This window comes from Arachis ipaensis, chromosome B04 (assembly GCF_000816755.2).
Source record: "Arachis ipaensis cultivar K30076 chromosome B04, Araip1.1, whole genome shotgun sequence".
NCBI lineage: Eukaryota > Viridiplantae > Streptophyta > Magnoliopsida > Fabales > Fabaceae > Arachis > Arachis ipaensis.
In genome coordinates this window covers 79,498,048-79,509,258 of record NC_029788.2, presented here as the reverse complement: position 1 = coordinate 79,509,258, position 11,211 = coordinate 79,498,048, and the positions used below count along the sequence as shown (strand labels likewise).

The window sequence follows — 11,211 nt, the reverse complement described above, 5'->3', positions numbered from 1 at the left end:
AGTAATAAGGATAAAGATCCTTAACCATCAACCCTTGCCAAGACCTTTTTATCATTTGAGTTTCATTTACTTTCTTGCAAATTATCTTTCATGTCCCTTATTCAAAATCCCAAAATACTTGTCCCATAACCAATAACAAGAACACTTCCCTGCAATTCCTTTGAGAGATGACTCGAGATTTGAATACTTCGATTATTATTTTTATTGGGGTTTGTACTTGTGACAAACAAATTTTTGTATGAGAGGATTATTTGTTGGTTTAGAACTATACTTGCAATGAGATTTCATTTATGAAATTCTATACCATCAAAAATCCCTTCATCAAAATGGCGCCGTTGCTGGGGAATTGCAAATGTGCGCTTGTTATTGGTTATTGTATATATGTGTATATGTGAGTATGTTTGCCTTTTGTCTCTTTGTTAGTTTTTGCTAGTTTTAGGATTTAGTTTTCTTGTTTCTTATTTGATTTTGTTTTCACTTGCTCTTGCTATCATGAATTCTCATCCTTTTGGCTATGAGTTTGGTTACAACTATGTTGTAGGAAGTGGAGATTACAATGAGAATATGCACCAAGGATGGAACAATCAAAGGTGGGAGGAGCCTCAAGCTTATGGACAATCTTCTTGGCAACAACCTCCTCCGATTTCGTATAGGTATACTTCCACTCCTTATGCATATCAATCTAGTGGATGTGGTAATCTTCATTGTACTTGTCAACAACCATCACCACATGCCTATGAGCCTCATCCTCAACATAGTCCTCAACCATACTCACAAGCCCCTTTCTACCAAATGCCTTCCTATGACCCTCATCCATCATATAACCAATCACCCTTACCTCATTCTTGTGACCATTATGTAAGAAAATCCCTAGAGCCACCACAATTCCAACATCAATACTCCCAAGGACCACAAATTTCATATACACCACCTCCATACCTTTACCAAGAAGAACCACCTTCCTATTATGAACCCTTTATCCAAAAAAATGAACCCTCCTATCCACCCCAATCTCCAATAGATGAAACCCTTAGTCTTATCCTTTAAGGGCAAGAAGAGATGCAAATGGAGGTACTAGAGTTCACGACCGCCTTAAATGAGGTAGCAAGTCGATTGGCCTCCCAATGCTTGAGCATTCAAGGAACTCCCATGGCCACATGTGGAGAATCATTTGAAGAGCATAGTATGAAGGAGAGATTAGAAACTCCGGTGGAGAATAAGGAGTGAGATTTTGTATTGGAACAATTGGAGGAAGTTATGATTGTTGAAGAAGAGGAAGAAGTGGTAGAAGATTTAGGAGATGTTAAAAATCCATGGGAATGCAGCATCATGGAGCCCTCTTCCACGAAACTTGAAATTGATGTTAAGGAGGGTGTACAACCTCCAAAACATATCATGGTTGAAGATTTTGAAGAGGTTAATCAAGAGATGGATTCAATCATTGGTGAATTCTTATCTACAATTGAATCCTCCCCCATTGGACTTGACATAGAGATTAAAGAAGAATTGGTACGACCTCCCATGTCCTTGGTAAGCAATGAAGAAGAGATTGAGTTGAAAGGAAGCTATCAAGAGGAAGAGGTTGGAATTGAAGAAGCTTGCTTAGAGGTGGAAGTAATCAAGGAAGAACACAAGGGAGTGGAGCTTGTAAGGGCATTGGAAACACCTCTTCCCAAACCATCACCATCCATTCTTTCATTCAAGTGGGTAAATCTCTCATCTTTAAGCTTAATTAGCCCACTTGAATATAATTTACTTGAGACAGATGGACAACTTAGAGCTCTTTGTGGCTTTAAGAGCAAAAGAAAGATGGTTAGTGGTTGGCATTGTGAATCAAAGTTCATGATAGTTGCATGCTCAAGGCTTAAAAAAGCAAGGGTTGCTTCATTGAGAATTCATCTTGCTTAGCACCCGGATGGACTAATGATGATCAATTTAAAGACGAGTGTCAAAACAAAGTGTGAGATCCCGGATCGCATAAGGAGAATCAATTTTGGGAGCTCATGGTTTGTGAAGAACTCCATCAAAGCTTAGAGCTATTGATTTTGAAGAATGGAGCTTATTGGAGACTCAAGCATTGGTGGATGTTCACAGATGGCTTCAAGCACAAGCCACCTTGATGAGGAGCTCCCCATAAGTCTAACTTAAGGACAATAAATAAAAATGTTAGGTGGGAGACACCCTACCATGGTAACATCTTTTCATTTTTCTCTTTTGTAAATATTGGTAGAATTGGTTTAATTTCTTGTTTTGATTGGTTTGTTGAGTTTATTTGGTAGTTTGGTATGTTAAATAAGGTTTTATGGTGTTTTAGTAGCTGTTTGGAGGTTTGGAATGCTTGGTTTGGTGCAAGAACTTGGAAATTTTTTGAAAAAACAGAGCACCATCCACGCGTACGCGTCACCCACGCGTACGCGTGCCCCCAAGCTTTTCGACCATCCATGCGCACGCATCATTCACGTGTATGTGTGGATCCAAAATTCTCACCTTCATATAAAATCCAGAGATTTATGCCTACTTTGTGCACGTTTTGTGCGCGAGGCACAAGCCTACCCACGCGTACGCGTCGTCTCTCTGAATAAGCCGTACGCGTGACACACGTGTACGTGTGATACACACGTACGCGTCGCTCCCATTTCACCATCCCACGCGCACGCGTCGCTGCACGCACACGCGTGGATTGCACTTCTTCATCACCTTCTTTTCTCATCTTCTCTCCATTTCTTTCCTTCTTCTCTCTTCTTCTCTTCTCTTACCCATCATCCAACACTACCAAACACCATTTACAACCATTCCTTTTAGATAGTTTGTTGTTTAGTTAGTTTAATTTTCATCAATTTTTTGTTTTTCATAATAAGTGTTGGATTATTAATATTGTTTGCTGTTTATTGCTACTTATTACTAACTGAATGCTATTTTAGCATTAATGATTTTGGATATTCATTGTTGGATTTTATTGTTGAGGTTATATTTTGATACTTGGTTTTGAGTCTCTTTGTTGCACAACTGTGAATACCAAGTGAATGACATTGCCTTCAAGCTTTTTTAGTCTTTTGAATTACATGATTTGGCCAACATGTGATTTGAATTCTTTTATTTGAGCAGGCAATTTCTTGATGGATGTTGTGCATTTATTTTAATGCATTGTTTTTCTTGATCATATGCATCCACATGTTTTTGGCTTGAATGCTTTCATGCTTCTTTATTGCTTGTGTGGTTGTTTTGATCTACGAGTTTAGAGCATCTCAAGCACACTAGAATGATTGAAGTGCATGTTCTTTTTTGTGTAATTGTGACATAGCTTCCATGCTAGTGGGTGTTCTAGACCGCATGCATCTTAGAATTCACACACTTACTTTTATCCATGTCACACTTTGGGTCACTCACTTCATTCTAGTGATCATTACCTCATTCCAACAATTTATGCTTCCTTACTTTTGCATTTACTTTTCTTACTATCCTATCTTCTATTTTCAGGATGAGTCATTATAAGCTAAAACGGAAGCGGGACAAAGAACATGCAGCAACTGGTTGATCCACCAGCTGAAGGTGGCAACTCGGCAAGTCGCCGTACCCCCTTGCTCATCTTTGAATGCACCGAGGACGGTGTAAACTTTTAAGTGTGGAGAGGTCGTCCGACCAGTCGGCGCTTTTGGGTGACAAATTTCTAATCCCAACACTTTTGCATTTCATTTTTAGTCTTTTAAGATTTTTTGTTGCATTTTCTTATTTCGCATATATATATATATATACATAATAAGCTTAGTCAAAATAATGAAATTTTTCAAAAATTTTATCTATTGAGCACCCTAATTGATTTGAGTAAAAATTTTTCATCGAACTTGCTTGAACTATACATTGTGGAACATGTTTCGAGCTAAGAACACAAGCTTGTGAGATTTGAGCCTAATTGTGTGGTTACATCTTATAACCACTATTTTTCCTTCTTGTGTGATTATTCTCTTTCTTTGATTGTAATCTTTGATTTGTTTGATTCTTTATGTCCATTATTTTGTGTAGACATGTATTTATATGATTGATGCCATTGTTTCAATTAGCTCACTTACCCAAACAGCCTTACTTTTTATCTTCCATTGTTAACCAACTTTGAGCCTACGATTAACCCACTTGTTCTTAATATTAGCACATTACAAGCCTTGAAGCGAAAAATCATAAATATCCGTTATTTGGATCTTTGATAGCTTAGGTTAGTGAGTGTGTATCATTCAAGTGTGGGGAAACTTGGGACATTGGTTGAAAAAAAGGTGTGTTTGGTATTTTCATTAAAGATCTTGGAAAATGGGTACATACTCATGTGCTAATTAAATGTAAAACCATATGCATTGATACTTTTGTATATACTTTATTGCGAAACGAAAAAAAATGAGAAAAAAAAAAGAAAAAAAAAATATATATATATAAAAAGAAAAAATAGAAAATAAAAGAAAAAGAAAAGTAATAAAAAGGGGACAAAATGCCCCAAAGTAAAGTTCAATAATATCAATGCATATGAGTTGTGATCAAGAAAAGAATGCATGAGTGTGTGAAAAAAGTGAAGAATGGGTAGTTAGGTTTGTTCAGAATTGTATAGGTTATTATATAGGTTAGGTGGAAAGTTTAAGTTAATCAAAGATTCAAATTTCAAGCTCACTTGATCATATGCACCCTACCTTGACCCTAGCCCCATTACAACCTTGTGGAAAGACCTCATGATATTTGTATGCATGCATGAAATAATTGTTGATTGTTAGATGAAAAACAAGTCTTGGAAAGCATGATTAGGGGAGAATTGAGTGGATCAACACCATACACTTGAGTGATTAGAGCGGATACACATCCGGTGAGGGTTCGATCGCTCAATTACATGTTTTCACCTAGAATCATCACTTTTCTTGTAAGTTTGTAAAATCTTTAATAACTCAATTCAATTGTGGGTTTAGCTTGGTTGTTAATACCTTTAGCCCATATGCTTATATATGCTTTCTTGGAAGCTGATTTATTTTGACTAAGTAATTGCATCCATTTAGGTAGTTGCATATAGGAAGATTGCATATAGTTTATTTGTATTGAATAAATGATGATATCCTTTGTCTCTTTCTTGGTTTAGCATGAGGACATGTTTGGTTTAAGTGTGGGGAGATTTGATGCACCACTATTTCGTGGTACATTTTATGCTTAATTGAGTGGATTTTATCAACTTTTCCCATATTTATTCAATGAAATAGCATGGTTTCATGATTTTCTCCTAATTTGTACTTAAGTGTGAAAACATACTTTTTAGGCCCTTAATTGGTTAATTTTAATTCATCTTTGATTCCACTAGATGCCTTGATGTGTTTGTTAGTGAATTCAGGTTCAAAAGGCTAGGAATGGATCAAAGGAATGAAGAGAAAAGCATGCAAAGTGGAGAAATCATGGAAAATCAAGGATTGGGAGTGCATTCACCGATGCGCACGCGTGGGTTACGCGCACGCGTGAATATGGAGTCGCATGGCGACGCGTACGCGTGGGAAGTAAAAATGCCAATCGACGCATACGCGTGACCCATGCGTACGCATCGATGCTCGCACGTGACTTCATTAAAGTAAAAACGTTTGGGGCGATTTCGGAGCTTCCCCAGGCCCAGATCCAACTCATTTTCTGAGCCTATTACATGCAGAAATCAAGAGGAGTCAAGGGGGGAGGGGGAGCACATAGTTTAGTTTTTCATCATGCTTTAGTTAGTTTCTAGAGAGAGAAGCTCTCTCTTCTCTCTAGAATTAGGTTAGATGTAGATTAGGATTTCTTAGATCTAGGTTTAATTCATGCTTTGATTTACTTTTCCTTTCTAATTTCTTGTTCCCTTACTTTTACTCTCCTTGTTTAGTATTTTGCTTCTTGTAATTGTTTACTTTGTTGTTAATGCACTTTGTTCCTTTTATTTTTCTTTAATGCAATTTATGTTTCATGTTCCTTTATTGTTGATTTGAGTTGTTGTTGTTAATTTCTTGCAATTGGTAGTTGTAGATTTAAATTTCTTGCAACCTTATCTTGCTTTCCTTTTATGCCTTCCAAGTGTTTGATTAAATGCTTGAAAGGATGTTAGAGTGGATTTTTGTGTTCTTGGCTTGGGATGGTAACTTAAGTGAACTTGAGTTGCTAATGTCTAAGTCGTGACAATTGGTGTCCATTGACTCTAGCTTTCACTAAGTTAATTAGTGAGTGGCTAGGACTTATGGATTAGGATTTGTGTAACTCATTTGAATTTCCTTCACTTGTTAGAGGATGACTTAATGAGATTGATCCTTACAAGTATCATGTTGTGGTTAGTAACAAGGATAAAGATCCTTAACCATCAATCCTTGCCAAGACCTTTTTATCATTTGAGTTTCATTTACTTTCTTGCAGTTTATCTTTCATGTCCCTTATTCAAAACCCTAAAATACTTGTCCCATAACCAATAACAAGAACACTTTCCTGCAATTTCTTTGAGAGACGACCCGAGATTTGAATATTTCGGTTATTATTTTTATTGGGGTCTATACTTGTGACAAACAAATTTTTGCATGAGAGGATTGTTTGTTGGTTTAGAACTATACTTGCAACGAGATTTCATTTGTGAAATTCTATACCATCAAAAATTCCCTTATCAGCTACGCGCGCATGGAGAGCCAGTGGGGTGCTTCCATGATTTCTACAGATGGTACGGCACTGAGACCTGGGAGTTGGTGGAGAAACTATTTGGTGGCAGGCCTCCAGTGATTCAGCAGCAGGAAGCGCAGAGGAAGGAGTCTTTCTCCTTGAAGCTGACATGACTTCAGGAGCGAGTCTGACATATGCCCGATACCGTTAATCCAGACACCCTCTGAGAGTATGCGAGGTGTTACATCATGTTAGGTGTTACATCATGTTACTGATGGGGGTTACCTGATGACTAACAAGTCGAACAATTTGGTCCATCTCTGGTGGCTGCAACTACTTGCCGACTTTCAGACGTGCTGTGGTCTGTCTTGGGGTTCGGCAGTGCTTGCATAGACCAACCATTTTCTGTGCTCTACAGCACATCGAGGCACGATAGAATAGCTGGCTACACTCCGCTATTAATGTCTTGGATATATACCAGGGATTTTCATCGACAGAAACAAACGGTTTGCAATGCATGAAAGCCCAATACAAAATGAGAAGGCCCAGAATACTTTGTCAAATATGCTACAGTCATGGACCATAAGGTGCCCATCATAGTAAGGTAAGACCCTGAACTCACATATTGTTCCAGAACAAAAACTCTGCGGTACGTGTAGCAGCTTCGGCACTTTGTTGTATGACTCCTCCCAGTCCCTGTATATTTGTGCAGTTGCCTTTTGCTTCGCCATCCAGACCTTTCTATATGAGGGTTTGAAGTGATAGCTTTGCCGAACTACATCCTGTAGGACAGGAATGCTGATGGATGGGTTGGACTATATCAACGATAAGATGACATTGCAGATGAGGGTGTTGTCCAACTGTCGGTGGTCTTGGGACATATTGGGTGCTAAACACGTATGCGATCCACCAATCCTCCGGACCTCCCTAACGAAATAAAACATTTATGGTTGGAAACTACACCAGATATAACAATCATAAATGAGTAAATATGCCACAATTAAACTTGACCTCACCAATATTCGAGATTCTGTTAGAGGGCTACATGGAGACTCCAAGGACATCCAGCTACAGATTGGTGGCAATGCACATGGTACTTTAATAGATCCGATTCGACAACTTGGTACTTAGGACTTCTGCAAATGCTGTAGTTTTTTACACCCTACATTACTGCATCTCTACTTTTGAATCTGTAGCCGGCCCAAAACTCCACCCCACTGTTTAGGTTGTAATAATCTTCTCCAGTGTTAGAAAACAAAGATTTCTCATGCATTGCGTCAATATGCAATGCATGATAATGACTTGGTACATTTGATAACGTCGAAATCGGGTGGGAGGGGGAGGGCGAAACATAGCGGACTGCTGCCTCGGCTGACGTCTTTTGCACAAACTCCTCCTCCTCCTCATCTTCAGAAAAACCACTATCGTTGCTATCCGCAAAATACTCCTTGCCAGAGTCTTCATAATCCACATTCATGTCTTTCACTGGACTAGCAACATGAATTAATGGTGGTGCAAGAGGTGGGTCATCCATCACAAAGGTCGAGTGGACAGATCCACTGCCACCAACATCACTAACCTCCGCAGAAAGCTCCATTACTTGTTCCGCCATGATTCTCCCATGGATGTCAAACATGAGGCGCACATACTCGTCGTCATGGAGGCGACATAGACGAAACCGAAAAACTCTATTTTTGAACGGTGCTAGCAACCTATACCCTACCTCATCCGATCTCTTTTCTCTCTAAACCACCAAAGTTACTCAATATTAGACTATTCAACTCAGACAAGGAACTTACTCACCGAGTGTGTAACAGCAATGGATTATCACACTCAAATATCACCCCATTGTCACTGTTTCTTATACAATAATTGGGATACACACAGACAACCACATATCCACTACTACTGGACATTTTTGTCTATTTTTTGGAAAAAAAAAACGGAAGAGAAGAAGATATGAAATATATGTGGAGAATATCAAGGGTTGCACATTCTTTTATAGCTGTTAAAAATATCTTACTGTATTTCATTTACACTGTAAACATTATAATTTATCACGTATCAATTTACACTGTAAACGAGATAAGAGATGCGACCTATTTTCGTAATTATTTTATAAATTATTTATTTCAGTAAATAAAATATTTTTTTATTTATTTAAAATGAAAATCCTATAGTATACACTTATCCCGCTGGTCTCATACATTAGAGGTTTCGGGTTCGAATCCGGGCTCAAACATCTATGAAATCAATTTTTCTGATACATTTTTAAAAATCTTAAAAATATGAACAAAGAATACAAGTCAAGCAACACAAAATAGAATAGAAAACAATCTCGCTTTGTTTTTTGGCCCCCCCTTCATTTCCCTTGTTTTCTTCACTCTTCAGTTTTCTTATTAACTTTGAACACTTCCTTCTTCCCCTTCCTTCGATTTCTTGTATTCAATTTGATTCTCGCATAGCTAGGGTTTTTTTTCTCTCGCATCAATCATACAGAGAGAGAGAGAGAGAGGCAGTCATGGATTGGGGAAATGTTACAGCGGAGGATCTGGTGGACGCTCTCCGGGAGGTGGACTGGTCGTCGCCGCCGCGTCCCTTGTCGGAGTTCTTCTCGCGGTTCACGGTGCCGAGATCCTCCTCCAAATGGGATAGCCGCTTCAAATGCAATCTCTACTAGTACCTTACTTCTTGTTCCCTTACAAACAATCTTGTTTATAATTCAGTTGTCATCTTAACAATCATTACAATTTCGAAAATTTGAAACTGGAATTTTATTGTATGATTCACCCAAAGGAACTAAATTTTGTTATTGAAATCACTGAAAAAGCTTCAGATTTTAATAGCTTAACTAAAATTATTAGGATGCGAAATGTAATTTATTTTATCTATTTGTTATTTTAATCATATCTTGTTATTTTAATCATATCTTGTGTCCTTAACCTTTTTCCACATCTTGATGAGTTTCTTTATATGATATGATAGGATATCTTTTTCTTTTCTTTTTTTTTTTTCCAGCAATAATAATTTCTTGATGTGTTTGTGTTTGTGGCAAATAGCTTACTATCACTAAGGGAAGGTATTTTGGATTGGACAATAATGTTGTTATGCTTGTGTTTGCAGCTATCGGACCAACTACTTCCTTTTGATTGTTTCTGTTCTCAGTAAGTAGTTATAATGAAATATCATTTGTTCATTTTCAAGGTTTTGATGAAATCCTTCCTGTCTCACATCTGAGGTTCAAATTGCAGTATTGGGTTTTCTTCGGAGGCCACTGGCTATAGTAGCTGCGCTTCTTACCGCCCTTAGCATCGCTTTCCTAAATGACAGGTTAGCTGTGTTACTCTTCATAAATAAAACAACAAAATACGATTGTTTTCAGAGTTCACTTGTTTTAACAAACATTAGGTAAGTCCAATGGTGCTGGACTAGTTAGGGGGCAAAACTTTTGTATCTGTTGAACATTTTGCATTTTGGTTTCTTTTGCCTACTTTAGGCTTGGTATCCAGACACTGGATTTTATAGTTGTGCAAAAATAGTAACACATGCCTCAATTTTAGATCAAATAGCCCAAGATCATACTTTAGCGATACAGTTCAATCAAGAATCCACCAATTTATATTTTATGTTTATGCAATGCAGATGCCATATTTTGCTGGGTATAGCTATGATGATATAATTAATGTGTTTATGCATCTTTTATTTACAATATTATTGTGTAATCTTCATAGTGTAACTTCATACAGAAACATGCTTCTTAGAAACCTTAAGGAAAAAAGTTTAATATGGACTGGTTTTTTGTAGCTGGCCAGCTGGTCCTACCTAGTGAGATAAAGCTATGTTATTTGTTGTTGTTACATAACTTACAACAGGATCAGTACCCATCATGCATCATAATGAATATAATGTTAAATCCATTTTTTGACTTCTTCGTCCTTGCATTTGTTTTGAGGATAATAAGAAAATTATGGTTATAGTACCTTTATACTGACAAATTATGGTTAGGTCGCTATAGTGGGTAAATCTTAAACGTAAATCTCATGGTACAACCATTAGAGCAGTAATGTTGCATAGGGAAATGGGGATGCTTAGATGGATGAGTGGGAAGCAAATAGAAAAGATTAGAAAAGACTGCATTAGAGTTGAGGTGGTCTTATGGTTAGATGTAGAGGGTGGTCCAAGAAAATTAGTAACGGGCTAATGATTTGTTTAGTTTTGACTATTGAGAACTTCAACATGGCATTTTTCATTTGATCTTTTTGGAAAATAGATCAGGGATTTGTATCCATGGAAAGAGAGTTCTATAAATTCATGGAAAAATAAAATAGTTTATCTTTGGCTGCGATATTGATAAGAAGGAAAGGAGAGATGGATAAAAACGAGATATATTAATATTTGGTTATTCTCAAATGGCAAGGGCTTAAAAGAGTAAAGTTCCTGATAAGATTTACCTCTGTACAATTTCTAAAATATTTTAACTGATGTTATACATAAATCAGTGGATCTATCAGTTTGCGAAAGTTTAAACTATGAAGTCTTCAACTTATCTGTCACATTTTTACTTTGTAAAAGTGCTTAACTGATTGCTAC

The 11,211-nt window shown here is 37.3% G+C and overlaps 1 protein-coding gene across 1 annotated transcript in view; it reads left to right on the top strand.

Moving 5' to 3' along the window:
- Window positions 8,915-11,211, top strand: part of LOC107639421 (PRA1 family protein A1) — a 6,797-nt gene continuing 4,500 nt past the window's right edge. Inside the window, exons 1-3 of the mRNA XM_016342915.2 lie at window positions 8,915-9,300; window positions 9,745-9,785; window positions 9,873-9,951. Coding sequence (XP_016198401.1) covers window positions 9,143-9,300; window positions 9,745-9,785; window positions 9,873-9,951 — 278 coding nt within the window. The 5' untranslated portion in view covers window positions 8,915-9,142. The remainder of the gene's footprint in view (window positions 9,301-9,744; window positions 9,786-9,872; window positions 9,952-11,211) is intronic.